Source organism: Crocodylus porosus, unplaced genomic scaffold (assembly GCF_001723895.1).
Source record: "Crocodylus porosus isolate Cpor-Errol unplaced genomic scaffold, CroPor_comp1, whole genome shotgun sequence".
NCBI classification, from domain to species: domain Eukaryota; kingdom Metazoa; phylum Chordata; order Crocodylia; family Crocodylidae; genus Crocodylus; species Crocodylus porosus.
Genome location: NW_017728886.1, coordinates 179,653,869 through 179,671,087, shown reverse-complemented (window position 1 = coordinate 179,671,087; position 17,219 = coordinate 179,653,869). Strand labels below are relative to the sequence as shown.

Sequence of the window (17,219 nt, the reverse complement as noted above, 5' to 3'; positions counted from 1 at the left end):
TATTTCATAGAATGAGACTGCATTATCTACAATGAACAATTATGACATTACTTAATTTTATTTTCACCTATTTCAGCCACTTTTATTTTTATGTAAAGAGAAAACAGGAAAGAAACAGAATTCAAAGTTAAAAGTTAGACTGCAGCAGATACATAACATACTGAGCATTTGAATTTATTGATTATATAAAAACACAGCTACAATATAATGCCCTATAGAATACGTAAGCTTGCTCTTGAAGGGGCAGTTTTGGTTTCAAATTTCAGTACACAAAAGTATCAAGTGAAAGGCAAGTAAATACCTCTCACAACTCTTTGCTAAATACTTACAGACAAGAAAGACAGGATTTGGTCTCACAATGAAGTCTGGGAAGTATAACCACTTTATGATATTGGAGTTGAAGCTAGTCTGAGGGTTTCTCCATGGGTAGTCTACACAAGGAAAAACATGAAAACATGCAATCAATAGTTCACAACAATTACTTCATCCTTTCTCTGTCAATTTTCCAGCACTTTCCAGTAAGAGCAAATGGCAATAACTGGCCATAAAGGTCCCTTACCTTTACAAAAACCTTTACAAGGTCCATTATCTTAACTGGTCTTTACCTTTACAAGGAGCAGGTGGAATGCCGATACAGAGGAAGTACTGGAATATAATGATGCATCCTAGAAAACAGCAATACTTTGGCCAGATCTCTGCAATGGCTTTTCTTCTGCGTCGATATAATACAGCAATTAACCAGAAGGCATGAATCATGGCATAGAAATCCATTCGTTGACCAATAACATTAACTGACATTAGGAAACAAGTCTAGGGGAAAAGGAAAGAAAAAATGTGCAATATTTACAGTCCCTACAACAGTTAGATAATGAAATAGCTTTCCATTAAATACAAAACTTAGAATGCAGATAAATGAAACTCCTGAATGCAGCATAGTTCATATTCTTTTATCAGCACCCTTCCCCCATGCTGTGGATATTATTCTACCAACTTTAACAATCCCCCTATCACAGTAGAAGAAGTAAGACTTTCATGGTACCGAAACATAAAACGGACAGGGCATTATCACGATAAGTTAAGCAGGAAACACATAATATCTGCCAAGTAAAGTCATATTACATAGCCTTATGGGTTCAATATAGACAGTCAAAAAGCCTGAGGCTGAATCGATACAATCTTCCCAGATCAGTCTAAGCCTTGTAGATTGAACCAAAAAGCAAGTGAACATTCACTTTTGATTCCAGAAGTGCAGTCACATGCATGCAGTAGCTCAGGCCAGAAGCCAGGGGATGCTAGAGCATAACTTCCTGCTCAGCTGGAGCAGCCAGCTTGGACGAAGGCTAGCCTGCCCACATTGTGGGGGGGGAGAGGCGTTGTAGGGGAGGTGCAAAGCATCCTGGGATGCTGGGGAGGCTGTGAGTTAACTTGGATCTGGAAGTTATCTTGGACAGAAGTTTAAAAAACTGATTGAACTTAAATCAGTAAAGTCTGATGCTACAGGTTATCTACCAGTTTTGACAATTTTGATGCTACCAGTTTTGACCATTTTGAAAGTGGTTTATGTGCACTGAACATTTTTTGTGTTGGAGATTTGAATCAGTTTCCAACTACTAATACGGGTTTATGTGTAATTTCTGTCCTTAGTCATATTTTGATAGTACTTACAGACATTAAAAAGTGAAATCACTAATAAAAATAACAGCTAAAGTATATTCTTCAATAAGAGCCGGACAAAGAGGGTGCTTGTACACGTGATGAGGTGTATTAATCATTAATTTAAAATGTTTTATTAAATTTAAAATTCTTTATTTTAAAACATTGTGTCAATATTTGCATGTGGTACCCTTTACAATGATTTAAGCTCAGTGTGCAGTTCCTAGTAAAATCCAGCAGGGGGACCCACGCTGCTGCTGTCTTACTACTAGATTAGAGCAGGGAGTGCATTTAAACCACTAATCTCCTCCCTCACTTCCAAAATGCCCCCAAACGACCCCATCCTCCGAAGCAAGTGATCCCCATGCTAAGCCGCAGTTATCACCTCCCCCTCCCACCCACATATTCACCCCCCAGAACACATGGACTCCCATGCTGATCCACCTATGAAAAAAAAACACCACATCTGGAAGGAACTGTATGAATTTTAACCTTTATTTCTAGTTTTTTTTAATCTATAACACATGATTTATTGCAAATAACACCCCCAGTCATTATAAAATCAGTATAAAAATACAGCATGTATAAAAATAAATTTAGAGTATAAAATGTAAAAATACAGTATTTTCCATGGTATACTAAGATAATTAATTACATAAAGTCCAGTAAAAAAAACCCAACAACTACTAAAACTTATATTATTTACTGCATTACAAGATGTGATGGGGATGATCCCGGCCCACTGATTACTACCCCATGGTCCCAATCCATGTAGGCACTAATGATGCAGCCAGGGGAAGCCCTGATCACCTGATAACAGACTACCACGCTCTGGGCGGGCATGCTGAAGGAGATAGGGACACAGGTAGTATTCTCTTCTGTCCTACCAGTGAGCGGATGTGGAAGACGACACAAGACCTGCATCAGAGAGGTCAACTTGCAGCTTCAGGAATAGTGTCTCGAGGCAGGCTTTGGCTTCCTAGACGATAACCCGCACATCAGGATGAGAGACATGCTCAGGTAGGATGGGCTTCACCTTTCCCCCAAAGGTAAGGGTGTGTTCTCTTCAAGGTTGGCTGACTTCCTTCAGCGGGCTTTAAACTAGGCTCATTGGGGGAAGGGGAAGATGAGGGCGGAGGAAGCCTTGAACTACTAAACCAAGTGTCACCCACAAGAACAGCCCAGCCTAGACCAAGGATGAGCAGAACAAATACACAGGTAAGCAACAGGGGCCCGAGTAGTACTGAGATTAGGGGTGCAGTGCATGCATCTTCAGGAGGCCTCAAATGCCTCTACTCTAATGCTCATAGTATGAGCAACAAGCAGGAGGAACTTACCCTCCTGCTAGCTGACACCAACCCAGACATAGTGGGGTGAAACATGATGGGACCCAACACATGACTGGGAGGTGAATATCTAGGGCTATATGCTGTACAGGAGGGATAGGACAGGGAGGAAAGGTGGGGGTGTGGAGCTCTATGTCAAGGAGAAATACACATCCTCAACAAGCAGCACTGGGTCAGAGGAGGGGCACATGGAAGTGCTCTGGGGAAAGGGACCTAACGGTGGGGGTCTACTACAGACCACCCAAACAAGGGGAAGAGCTAGACCAGGAATTCTTAAATCAGCTCACAGAGGCAGTTAGATCAAAGGTCACCATGGGTGACCTGAACTTTCCAGACATCTGCTGGGAAGAGCAGTCAGCCAGGTCTGACTGCTCATATAGGTTCCTAGCCAAGACACAGCAGCACCAGGGGAGATGCCTTGTTGGACCTGGTGCTGGCCACGGGTGATGACCTGGTGAGGGGTCTGCGGGTGCTCGACCACCTGGCCAACAGCGATCATTGCCTGCTGGAATTCACCATCCAGAAGAAGGTTGCAAAGGCCTGCAGCAAGACAGCAGCCCTGGACTTCAGGAGGGCAGATTTCAATGAGGTAAGGAGAATAGTTGGGGAGACACTGAGGTCCCGGGGGGGAGGGGAGTCAGATGTCCAAGAAGTGTGGTTGTTCCTTAAGGAGACGATCCTCCAAGTCCAAAGGGAGGTAATCCCAACATGGATCAAAGGGGGCAAGAGGGCAAAAAAGCCCCCATGGTTCACTAAAAGCATTTGGGAACATCTTCTAGCTAAAAAGAAGTTACCCGGTAATGTGGGGCCTCTGGAGGACATGCTAGGAAATCTGGTTGTCTCACCAGACAGCAAAGCTAACCTATTCAACAATTTCTTTGCCTTCATTTTTCTGAGCAGGGACCGGGTCATTCCCCCCCAACTGGGACCCCCCGTAGGCCCCAGGGGAGGTACACCCTGGCCTAGGGCCAGTGAGGACCTAGTCAGGGAACTTCTGGAGAGACTGGACATATTTAAAACAGCTGGTCCGGACCATCTCCACCCCAGAGTGCTGAGGGAATTAGCTGAGGTCATTGCAGGATCCCTGGCACAGCTTTACGAGCACTCATGGTGCTCTAGCATTGTGCCAAAGGACTGGAAAAGAGCCAATGTGGTTCCCATTTTCAAAAAAGGGAGGAAGGAAGACCCAGGAAACTATAGGCCATTTAGTCTTACCTCAGTCCTGGGTAAGCTTTTTGAGAGAATTATCCTGGCACATGTCTGTGAGGGGCCAGCAGGGGAGATTATGCTTAGGGGCAACAAACATGGGTTCATTAGAGGCAGATCCTGTCAGACCAACCTGGTGGCCTTCTATGACCAGGTCACAAAATTCTTAGATGTAGGTGTTGTAGTGGACATAGTCTTTCTGGACTTTAGGAAGCCCTTCGACACTGTCTCTCACCCCATTCTCATTAACAAACTAGGAGACTGTGGCATCGATACCTACACAGTCAGACAGGTCACTAGTTGGCTGGGGGGGCTTCACCCAGAGAGTGGTGGTGGACGGGTCTTATTTGACCTGGAGGGACGTGGGCAGTGGGGTTCCCCAGGACTCGGAACTTGGGCCTGCACTGTTCAACATCTTCATCAGTGACTTGGACGGAGGTGTAAAAAGTACCCTGTTCAAATTTGCAGATGACACTAAGATGTGGGGAGAAGTGGGCATGCTAGAAGGGAGGAATAGGCTGCAATTGGACCTGGACAGGTTACAGGGGTGGGCGGATGAGAACAGAATGGGATTCAACACTGACATGTTCAAGGTGATGCACCTGGGGAGGAAGAACCAGCAGCATACTTACAGGCTGGGGAACTCCCTTCTCGTCAGTGCAGAGGCAGAAAAGGATCTTGGAGTCATTATTGATGCCAAAATGAACATGGGCCGACATTGTTGTGACACGGTCAGGAAGGCCAACTGTATCTTGTCATGCATCCACAGATGCATCTCAGGTAGGTCCAAGGAGGCGATCCTCCCCCTCTATGCGGCACTGGTCAGGCCGCAGTTGGAGTACTGCATCCAGTTGTGGGCACCGCACTTCAGGCAGGATGTGGACAACTTGGAGAGGGTCCAGAGGAGGGCCACCCACATGATCAAGCATCAGCAGGGCAGGCCCTATGAGAAGAGGCTACGGGACCTGAGCCTGTTCCGCCTCCACAAGAGAAGGCTGAGGGGAGATCTAGTGGCTGTTTATAAACAGTCATGGGGGACCAGAAGGCATTGGGAGAGTCCCTTTTCCCCTGAGCACTACCAGGAGTGACCAGGAATAACAGTCACAAGCTGGCAGAGGGTAGATTTTGCTACATATCAGGAGGCGCTACTTCACTGTCAGGGTGACTGGGATCTGGAACCAACTTCCAAGCGAAGTGGTGCTGGCTTCTACCCTGGTGGTCTTTTAAAGGAGGATGAATGAACACCTTGCTGGGGTCCTTTGTCCCCAGTATTCTTTCCTGCCATGGCAGGGGATCAGACTTGATGATCTGCTCAGGTCCCTTCCGACCCTACCAACTATGAAACTATATTCCTGTTAACACTATTTATACTATATACTATTCATACTATTTAAAGTCTATTACTATCTTTAATCTACTTACATATCTATTTCTATCTATATTCTACTCTATCTACACATCTATCTACATATTCTGTGTGCATATCTGTTCTATTCTATTGTATTTTATTCTATCTGTAATGTTTCTAACTCTATTTTATATCTGTGTCTATCTGCTGTTTTCTTATTCATTTTCTCCTTCATCCTTCTGCTCTATCTTTGATCTTTTAAGAAGCCTGCAGGGGATCAAAAAGAAGAGGGGGTTTTGGCCTATATTCTCAAAACCACCTGCTTTACCTTCCCACTACTGGCTACAAAGTGCACTACAAAGTCTCTGGTGGGAGATTTCTGAAATTACCTAGATATGACCTGGAATGCAGTGTATCCCAGGTGGCAGGTCTGGCAGGCAGCATCCGCTGTGCACTGGGTTCCTGGAATGCAAATATAAGAAATAGGAAAGTTACCCCGAAATATTAATGTATCAACATGTGCCAATGCACACCCCCTCAACTGCAAACTTACCGGTGGCTGCAATCCTGAGGTGCCTGCTTATCCTGAGTGCTGGGTGCGATGGTGGCAGGGGACCGTGTAAACTATTGGTGGTAGGTGTTGGACCACCACCACCATGATGGGGTACCACAGTACAAGTACCAAAGCGGAGTTGCCACGTTGACCCTCCATGTTTTTTGTATCGTTAATGGAGTACATTTCCCAACATCCATTACCCCTGGCATCTTGGGCCAGTTTCCATGGAGACCAACCCTTACAGCAGCTGCACTGTGATATTGTGGACCAGAGGTTTTCATGGATACCAGGCCAGACGCACAGGGTTGTGCACTCAGACATGTGCAATTTTGGGGTGGTTACAGCGCCCCCTTAGCTAGCAGCAGCCCTGCTGTCAGGGTGTGTGACAGGTGTGCGGCATGGCACACAGTTATACTAAAGCCTCCCTGGCATTTTATGGCAGTGACAGCATAGTCTATTGCTGGGGCACAGACACAATCTTCAGCCTGCCATGCCCTGGATTAGTGTCACAATCTCCCATCTCGCACATTTTTATTTTAAGTCTTATTCTTTATTTTTTTTATCAGGACATGCCATTATATAGATATAATCTCAGAATGAGAAGATAATGTATATATTATCCAGAACACCAATATAAAACACAGTTTAAAACAAAATCAATTGCTCTAACAACAAATAAGTACCTTTAATAACAAATATATTTTTAAAAATAAGAAAGCCTTCCCCCCGCCCAGGCATTTGCTCCTTCACTTCTCCCCAGGCCCTGCCACAGTCCCCGGTGGTGGCCATTTACTCATCTTTCAGGTGACTGCTGGAAGCCCCTTCATTCACTCCACCACCTGCAGTCACCTGCAGTTATGAAAAAAACACACTGTATCCGGAAGAACAATATAAATTGCAACCTTTTATTTACAAGAGCAAAAAAAGAATATAAACCCTTGCTTTTTTTTTAAGACAAGCAAACAAACAAATACAAAACCAAGAAATATAAATTAAGAGACCCAAATAAATAAAAAAAATCCACTGCATAATGTGGCATCACATCATCTTTGATGTCTTATTGTTCTGCAGGGAAAAAAAAGACGGGTTTGGCCCCATGCTCCCAAAACCACCTTCGTGGCTTCCCCCCATAGGCTACAAAATCCCCTGTGGGAGATTTCAATACCTATTTATAAGCGTGGCAGCACCATATATTCCAGTGGAGGGGTCTGGGACCACGTGTCCACAGTGTGTGGATTCTCTGGGAGGCAAATATAATTATAGGAGTGATGCAAGTTACCACTAACTTGGTAACACGTGCCAAGGCACATCCCATCAGTGGCAAACTTACTACCTATGACACCTGTTGCACCTCCTGCTGCATGAGTGGGTTTTAGGGTAGAAGCTAAAGAGGCATGGGGGTGATAGGGGAAGCAGGACCCACGAATGGTGGTGGGGGTGGTAGAAAAACCAACAGCACTCGCACCAGTCTCATAGCTCTGGGGGTCAAGGCAGGGGTTGTTCCTCCATATGCAGTGCTGGATGGGAGAGTGTTATAAGCAAACCTGCTGCTACCCAAAGAACTTTTCTGTTGGGGGTGTAACTTTCCCCATGGACAGATGATCTATGTTTCACACAACCAGTCCTGTTCCAACCAAACCTGCTGCTGGCCCCATGGACATTTGGGGGCTGTAAGTCCTCCTCCCCCCTCCCCCAAAGGCTTGTGCACCCCACACATTTGCCCTGTCCCACAGCCAGAAGCCAGCAATGAGGCCTGGCCAGTAGCTGTTCTGAATGTTAATCTGCCTTTTTGTATGTGGAGGTGGGGGATTTGCAATCTTTTCCTACATGAAGGGAAATTTTGGCATTCATTTACCAGTCTAGCCACAGTGTGCAATTATGTACTACCTCTCAGTACAGTCATAGCTGTAGGTACATGCAGCTGGAGTTTAGCAGGCGACCCTCCCTGCCAAGCTGCAGGAAGGCTTATACCCATTCCACCCTCACCAGAAAAACTATTCTATCGATTCGCTATTTCTATCTGCAATAGCTTTTCTTCTGTATTGATATAATACAGGAATTAACCAGCCAGTTATTCATCATTCAATCATGGCATAGAAATCCCTCACCAAAAATCAATCAACCTTTCTATTTCCACATCTATTCACTTGTTTTCATTTTACCTTTGAACTGTCTCTATCCCAGTCTTGATTACTGCCCTCACACCAATCCCACCCCAGAAAAAAGCCACAGACTACTGCAGGCTCATACTCCCCCGCCCTCCTCCTGCCTCCCGCCTGTGCCAAGGAGCAGTTTCATTAACACTTCTCAGGACATGGTCCACCCTGGGAGGCCAGGCTACCACTTGTGCATGGTTACCCTTGTGGCTGGCAGTGTGCAAACAATAACTTCCTTCCCCCACCTGGGCAGCTGCTCCCTCCCCTCCCCCCATGCCCTGCCACAGTCCTCAGGGGCAGCCAGTTATTCATCATTCAAGTAACCATGGGAAACCACAGCTGCCCATAGGGAATCCCCTACTTGCCCCTCCACTGTCCGCCCTCAGTGCAACCTTTGCCCTGCCACTGCAGACAATGCACTGAAAAGACAGAAGTTTTGTGTTGCACAATGAAAATTTTGTTTTTATTGAAAGAACCAATCAGTGCTTGTTATTGGTAGTGTCCATGATATGTGCAACCAGGCAATCCTGCACAATGGCCACTTGAACAGCATCTCCATGCTGATGTTGTGGGGTGCCATGCACTGCCCGCCCATGTCTCTGTCTGCCTGCTGCCTCCTGTGCTTCGTCAGCCAATGACTCACTGAAAACCTCCCTCCTGGTTTCACAAATATTGTGAAGCATGCAGGCTGCCACTAAAGGTCATTATATTTTCTGGCTTCAACTTGATCCTGCAATTCAGTGCCCTCCAACATGCTTTGAGCTGGCCAAAGGTGCATTCAACAGCCATCCTGCATTTGCTGAGATAGTAGTTGATGGTAGTCTTTTGCAGGTCAGTAACATGTCCTCCATATGGCATCATGAGCCAGGGCTTGAGGGGGTAAGCTGCATCTGCTATTATAAACAGGAGGATGGCAACACCACAGATCACTGTGTTGAGGGCTCTGGGCACATAGTGTCCTTTCTTCATCAAACCAGGCAGCAGAGAGTTTCTAAATCCACGCATGTCATGCGCTGCCAGCCTAGCCTGTACAAATGTTAGTGAACAGTCCTAATGATGCACCAAGGCTTGCAGAATCCCTGAGGCAAATGCCTTCCTGTTCATGAATGAGCAGCTCAACTGTGAGGGGGATAGCACAGGGATGTGTGTGCTATCTACAGCCCCCGTGCAGTTTGGGCACCACGGCACTGAAGCCATCAATAACTTCCTGGGGGTTATTGAGGAAAATAAAGTTGTTTGCGGCAACATCCTGCAGCAACTGGCATACCTCACAACTCACCATCCTGGATGTGCAGGGAGCCACACAAATTTGGTTCACAATGTAGCAGAGGCTGGCAGGGGTGGCCAGTTTCATGATCGCCATGATCACCCTCTTGTCTAGCCTGATGGCCCGATGCATGACAGTGTCCTGCCTCACTATTTTCAGCCCCAGCATTGAGATGATGTTATTAAATGTCTCCCTGGTCACTTGAAACATCTCCAGCCACTGTTGATTGTTCCCATCAGTCAGAGCTTCTCATGTGGGCCCAGACCCTGCAGTTGCTGCTCCTGAGGTTGATCCACAAAGCCCTGTCATCCACCAGTTCCATACCTCCCTCCCGGTTCTCCCACTCCACTGCTCATTTAACTGTCTTTTTTGTGAGGTGCATTTACATGTTGGCATCTCATTGCAACTATTTACAAGGATCATCATAGCATACATCGTGATACTTAGCTGTGGTTCTATGCTATCCAGTAAATCCAAGACCATCAGTGGGAGACTCAACTCTATTTTGTCCTCCTCACCCATTTCATCTGGATTCCCTATTTTGGCCTCCTCACTCATTTTGTCAGGATTCTCCATGTCATCTTCCCCATGCATTTCATCTGCAATCTCCATTTGGTCCTCCTCACTCATAATGTCTGGATTCCACGAAGCCATGTTGTTTGCCAGTACACAGCAGGGCCACTGGTCAGCACAAAGCACCACTGAGGTTCGTGGGCAATGGGGGTCATCAGAATAGACATGGTAGCTGAATACAGTCAATTAGCATTGAGAGTGACTTGCTATTTTCATGTCAATGATTACCTTGCTCAGGAGGCTGTGTACTGTTTGTTGGCAAAGGAGAGCCTTTGCCTGTACACCCAAAAAGCATCTCCCCAGAAAAGAGCCCTGCCCTGCAATAACTCAGATTTGAAACAGGGGTGTGTGAGGGACAGTGATATGTCTCAATGGCTCCCATTAATAGCTCAGGACCTATGCCAGGCATCAAGGCACCAGAACAATAAAGTCTTCTCCCAATCACTATGGTCCATAATTGACCCCCACCCGGTTTTGGAATAGGGCTTCATTAACACCCATGCTACATTTGTACTGCTGAGTATTACAGCACTCTGCTCTCCTCCCCTAACTTGGTAGTTCAAGTTTTGCCTCCACCACTCTCCCAGAAATAATTAAATCATTCCTTGCAAAAAAAGTTGGGGTTCTAGCCATGAAAGACGCAGTCTACTATAAACGCCAAGAAATATCTCCCCTTCATATGAGATAAAACCCCAGCACAGCTGAGTGCTTGATTAGGTGGCACAGTGAGTGTAGGAGAAGTTTTGTCTGAGGGAGAAGCATTTGGGTGTGATGGGCAGTGGGACATTATCAATCTATCCATAAGGACAATGGGGCTTGATTTGGACCAGGCTATGCCTATCACCATTGCTTTCTTTGTAAATGTTGGTTGATCAGATTGCTGACTACCAGTTCTGAAACACAGTTCACACCTTCATAGTTATGTGTACATGGAATTTTCAAAAAGGTTCGATCAACACATGTCTATACAACAGCCCCCAAAGTTTACCAGAAAACTTTCTGTGACTCTGTTGTCTGGATACCTTGGTCTTGACAACTTTTGGGGCATGAAAATCTTCTTGATGTCTCAGAAGAACAAGCCCAATATGCAGACAATGGAGCAGGAGGCTGATATATCTATCAACCATGGCCCCAACTGGACCCAGGAAGAACTTAAGGACTTGATCAACATTTGATTAGAGGAAAAGATCATTGAGCAGCTGGAAAGTACAAGGAATACATGCAATAATGAAGGGAATGAAGGTGAGCAGGCACAACTGGGACTGGACACAGTGCTGGAGCAAGATCAAGACACTGAAATGTATGTATCATTGGGCAAGGATGTGAGTTCTCATTCTGGGGCAGCACACACAATTGTTCTACTCTACAACCAGATGTCCATCATTCTCTCCAAGGATGTGGGTGAGGTTTCTTGTCTCTGGTCATCTGCGACTGGTGTTGGCCTGGAGAGGACATGTAAGGAAGGAACCACAGAGCGTCCTGAGATGGAAACTGTGAGCATGTCAGAGCAGTGGGGTGATTGCTCAATGTTGCTGGATGACAGGGCCAGCCAAGAGGAGTTGAAATTGATCATGAACCCAGTCTTCCTGACACCCTCAAGCACAGATGAAGTGGAGGAGGACACTGCTTTGGATATGGTTAACGCATCAGAAGTTCCTCCTGAGACCCAAAGATCAGTTTCTGTTCCCAAGACACAAGAGGATGAGCAATCGGGGCCTTGTAAGCATCGGGGAATGGGCACTATATCCATTTGTGCCACTATGGCAGGCACTGTTTCAGTGGCATTGGGTTGGATGTGCTAGGGGGTTGTGCATGTAGCACTGGAAGTGGGTACCCATCCCTTTTAATGTTTGGGGAAGAGATATTTCACCACAAACACTTTGTTTCCTATTCTTGTTACCAGCTAGCACACCTGATGCCGTTTGGGGATGTGCGTTCAAGCCTTGGAGCCCAGCACATGTGGGAATATTGCTGCAGGCAGCGATGCTCCAGAGAGCATGATGGAGGCTTTGGTGGAGACAGCACAATCCTGAGTGGCTGCTGTGGATGACTGGTGGGATGAAGTGTGGGTGGCGCATAGGGCAGATGATGAGTGGGAGACACGAAGTGTGGCCAACACCATAGAATTCAGGACTAGACTGCACAAACCAGTTTCTTGAGATACCATGCAGTGCCATGAGGATCTGCAGGAGACACGTGCATTGGTTAAGGACCATTTTCTTCAGCGTGTGAACAAGCCCCCTATTCATAAGTGGGTACCCCTCTGCCCCCCAGAAAGTGCACACGAGCTCCACTCAGATTGCCTCCATTCAGGAGGTAGCCAGAAGTATTACAGCTGAGCCTGTTCTCCCACCTGCATTGCAGTCAATTAGTCAACTGAGGGGTGCCTCAATGTGAGCAAGGCCAAGAGAGCACCGCTGCGGTTCAGGGATCAAGGGGCAGGTCAGATGAGGGGTGCACGGGCGGGAAAGAAAGCCAGTTGATGAGACAGGGTTTCCTATTTGTTCCTATTTCAGTAAGTTCTAGGTTCCTATTTGTTTCTATGTATTACTTAGTAAGTTCTCGGGTGGAATAAAACTGCATTTCCCATCCCTGTCTGCCTTCTTTATTGGAAAGGGGTAAAATGGCTGGATCTGGTTGTTGGGGTGGGGGGGGTGAAAGCAAAGCCAAACATTCCCTGGCTTGCCTCAGACACAGTGTGGTAGTGAGACTTCATTACACAAAAGTGGACAGTGGGTGGGGGTGGGGATAGAAGACTGGTGATAAGCTTTTAATAAACCCCTCTGTTAACTGCTCCTGTTGCTGAGAAGGAGAACAAAGCCAGGGAACTTGGCCTGAGTATATGATAACTGCCCTCTTTGAAATGTGAAGTGGCTGCACTGAAAAGGAAAATGTCTGCCCATAAAGGGTCAGCAAGTGGCACCCTTTGAGCAGAAGTCATGAAGTCAGACCTAGAGACTTATATTTTCATATTTAAACATAATTTCTATATTCAGAACGGGTGTGACCTTGAGGTGTTTTGTACCTGAAGCTGGACTCTCTTCTGCATATACATTTTGGCTCTGGAGAGCCAAGAGACAGATAAAAAACCTCTGTGAAACTTTGCAACATTTCACAGTTAAGATGTTCAGCAACTATTGCAGTCCCATGCCTTTCCTCAGATTATGGCTTGGCTGTGCACGGCGGTGCACAGTGACAACGGTAAGTCAATGAGTTAGACACGGTGGCCAGAAGGTTACTACAGGCCCCCCTCATCCCTCCTCTCCCGTTACGTCCACTGTTGGCAGTATCCTGCCAGGTGATGGTTACAAGCAACTGTGGCCACCACTCCAAACACTTTTCCCCATCCTCCTGTCTGCCCATGAAGGACAACTGTTCTGATACACTGCTGTACAGCCCTTGGCACCCAGGGTCACACTGTGCAAGGATGCAGGACAACTATTGAGAGGGTCTTGCCAGATGGCAGAGGGTCTCCAGGATGACCTAGGGATGGCCACTGCCTGACTTGCCAATGGGCACAGAACATGCCACTGCTGTGTGTGCCACAGGCCACGCACAATGAACTTTTAGTGCAGGCTGAAGGTTGCCCTAGCCACTACATCCTGCTACTGCTGATCCTGCTGGTGCTCCATGCACACCTGCGCGTTTGGTTTGCGACACTTATCTACGAGGGCACAGGGGGTAAGCCTGGCTTGCCACACAGCTCAGACAGCTGGATGGATACCTGTCACAGTGCTATACAACCCTGACCCCCAATAAGGAGGATGACATTGGCACAGTAATCAATGTCTTCCTTGGTGTGTGAGAGGCACAATCACTTTCACCCCTTCTAGGGAAGGGAAGAGGGATGAAAAAATTATGTGTGAATCTTATCATGTTTGTGCATGTGCTGTACTGTACTGTTCTGAGTAGGTGGGAACAAGGGGCCAGGGCGGTGCTGTCATGCCACCCTACCTACCCTATAGTAAAGGTTAGTATCCACATTCATGTATGCTGGGGAAAGAAATGACCTGATATTGATAAAGCAGGTAGCTATGCTTAATGGTCCCTCAGGATCATGGAACACCATTTGTCGGGTTTTCTGCAAGTCTGGCAACTGAATCAGTGGTTTTGGGGAGTGGGGTTTTGGAAATTCAGACACAGCATGACTAAAAAGTATCTTTCAGTGGAGGTGGGGGGGGTAGCATCGGTTCCTCAAGGCTGCTGCTTTCCTGCAAAGGCCTGGGAACATTTCTGTAATAACATTTTCTGTAATGCAATGTAACACATTGGGTCCCAGGGGTGGCTGTGATGGCTCCTGGTGGTTTTGTGACCATGACCTGCTCTGCCTCTAGGGTGCCCTCTTGTCTTTCTGGCCACACTTGATGGAAATAAAATAGAGAGGCTGCCCCCAGACCTTTGCTCGGCCTCGGTCCCAGGGGTCCTAGACCCCTGGCTGGAGCTTTGTGTTCAACTGTGCCCACTTAAAAAGCCTTAAGAGCTAATTGCATGGCTCCAAATCCTCCCCTTTACCACACCCCATGCCTCATGGGTGCTACTGGTACGTCATTCTCTCTGCTGGAGCTTTGGCCTCCTTGGTTTCTGCCCCTTTAATCTCACTAGCCTCCTATCTGAGGCCCACTGAATTGGACCTGGCTTTGCTTGTGCCTTCTAGTAACCAGGCCCCTGGCCCCTGCCTGCTGGGCCCCTGGTCCCTGTATGGCTGTACCCTCTCTGGTGCTGGGCCCCTGGCCCCTCTGTGGCTGTGCCCTCTCTGGTGCTGCTCCGGGCTCAATAAGGGCTGAAGCCCTGTTCCTGCCCCCGGCAAGGCTCAAGGCAGTTGAGTGCCCCCTGGGCACTAATGAGGCCTCCTTACTTCCCCTTCCAGCCTCATCCTAAATCACCAGCAAAACAGTAAAGTAAATCCCCTGGGTTTTAACATAAATGACAACAAAGAAAGCAGACCTCTGTTTCTTTAAGGCGACAAACCTTCTTTCTCCCTTTGTGCCCATATACCTCCCAGCATAGGGTCCCTGTGAGCTTCCCGAGCCTCAGCATTCCTATAGGCAGCCAATGGTCAGCCCAGCATCTCTGGGTGGGTGTCTTTGACAGGAACTCCTTCCCCTATGGCAGCCAGGGAGAGCCTCCTCTTCTAGCCCCAGCCTTTGCTTTATGAGCTCCCAGAAAACTGTTGACATGTGCCTGCTAACTGTTCCATTAGTCTGTTGCCCTGGTGACCTGCAGCTGCAGTGCCCTGACTAGTCTGCAGTGCTCCCTGGCTAGGCTGCTTTTGCTCTTAAAGTAACAGAGCTACCAAAGCTGGTTTTGGGAGGCTCACTGTTACACACCTCCACTTTTTACCTTCGGCCAACAGGGAAGGAGAAGGTGTGGGGTGTCCATTTGTAGCCTGGTGCTCCCTAATCTTCATCCTAGCTCAGCAGGCACAGGCTTCTCCACCTCTTATCAACATACCCTTCTAACATCGGGTCCCAGGCTAACTCTCTTATGATCCCTCTGCCTTTAGTCTTGCTGTCCCTGGGACCTGAGGTCCCAACAGCTAATGATCTCAGCTATTTCCTAGGCAGCTTCTTCATTTTTACATTAAACTAGCGTTTGACCACTGGGTCTCCCCCAAGTCTTTATATAAGGCCACAAATGTGACATTCCCTGTTTTCCTTCTTGGGTGGTCTTTGAGAGTTCACCAATTATTCCACTCAGGGAGGTTATCCAAAAATACCCTTCTGCCACTCAGAGTTGTCCTGATCTCAGTCTGTCATCTCCTACTTCCTGAACTGGGGTAGGCTTCATTTCTCCCACCTCAGGATGGACCAGCTCTTGACTCATTCTTGCAGTCTATGTCCAAGATTTTCATAATGGCTGCTGAGTTCCCCTCATAGCTAGCATGGCCTCTGGCACACAGAAATTTTTCTGCCTGGGTATGCCTGTTCCACTGGTGGCTCTGTATCCCAGGGTATTCTCCCCTGTAATAGTCTCTCTTCCCTTCTGGAGGCACTGTCTCCCTTCACCCACTTAGGGAAGTGTGCTCACCACAGGGCATCAGGCCCGCTGTACAAGTAGGGTCACAGGCCCGCTGCCCACAAACCCCACTAAAGCAGCCGTCACCCCATGTAATTCCGGGAGGCTTACCTGGCTTTCTTGGGGCTGGGTAGCTCACACTCAGGTGATCTCTGTTTTTCTTCTGGCCTGAGTCCTGATTCACCAAAGCAGCCTTGGCCCCAGTTGGGTCTGGGCAGGAGGACCAGCTTTCACCTCCAGCATCTGTTGAGCCTTCTCTGAGGACCCCTCCTGGTGCCTCAATACTGCTACATCCCTCTGGGGTGAGCCAGTCTTCTCCTTAATAGCCACTGTCATGGAAACCACCACTGCCCTCTCTCCTCTCTGTTGCCCTTTGGGTTGTGGCTGTGCCTGAGGTTGGGTTTTTGCATCTTTTTTGCCTCCATTTGCCACGGCTTCAGGAGCCTTCTGTGACCTTTCCCCAGGAATGCCTCTGGGAGCACCTCTCTTTCTAGGCTCTCGTATGGGTCTTTGTTTTCTGATCCCTCAACCTTGGGCTCAGTTTCTCTGCCTGCCTCTTGCATCTGACTCGGCTGTTGCAGAGATATGGCCAGCTTCATCTGAGCTCCCTCCAGCTCTCCCAACTGTGCTGCAAGTACTCTCAGTCCCTCTGCAACTTCTTTGACCTGATGGAGTCCCATGTCACACCTTATTAGTTGTCAGCCTAACTCTGTGTTTAGTTTCAGGTTTTTATTGGTCAGCTCAGTGTTGGCTTGATGAAGCAATGTGAGTTGTTCCTCACAGCTGGCCTTCTCTGCCTGCAAGTTGTTCCTCTGTGAACAGACTTCAGCCAAGTCCTGATTACTTCTTGAAAGCTCTTCCTGCCAGGCTGTTTGCTCACTCTGTCCATAATGATATAAATATGCAGTGGGCATCAGTTCCTGCACCAGGGCTTGGATACTAGTGAGGTCTTCCTGCAACATATACAGGAGCTTCTCACTCTGTATGCCCTTCTCCTGCCAGTCCTGCACCTCCTGCTGCAGTTATGCTGATGCTTATTTTGCACATCTGTTTTTTCAGGGCTGCTACCTTGGTGTTCTACTTTTTCCCTTTCCCTGAA

At 47.5% G+C, this 17,219-nt stretch overlaps 1 protein-coding gene across 3 annotated transcripts in view; it reads right to left on the bottom strand.

The window, feature by feature from the left end:
• Positions 1–17,219, bottom strand: part of PIEZO2 (piezo type mechanosensitive ion channel component 2) — a 498,844-nt gene that overhangs the window by 95,004 nt on the left and 386,621 nt on the right. For all 3 annotated transcript variants that reach the window (XM_019545872.1, XM_019545881.1, XM_019545888.1), the window contains 2 exons: positions 606–810; positions 330–431 (listed from right to left, as the gene is read on the bottom strand). In XM_019545872.1, the coding sequence (XP_019401417.1) occupies positions 330–431; positions 606–810 (307 nt within the window). The remainder of the gene's footprint in view (positions 1–329; positions 432–605; positions 811–17,219) is intronic.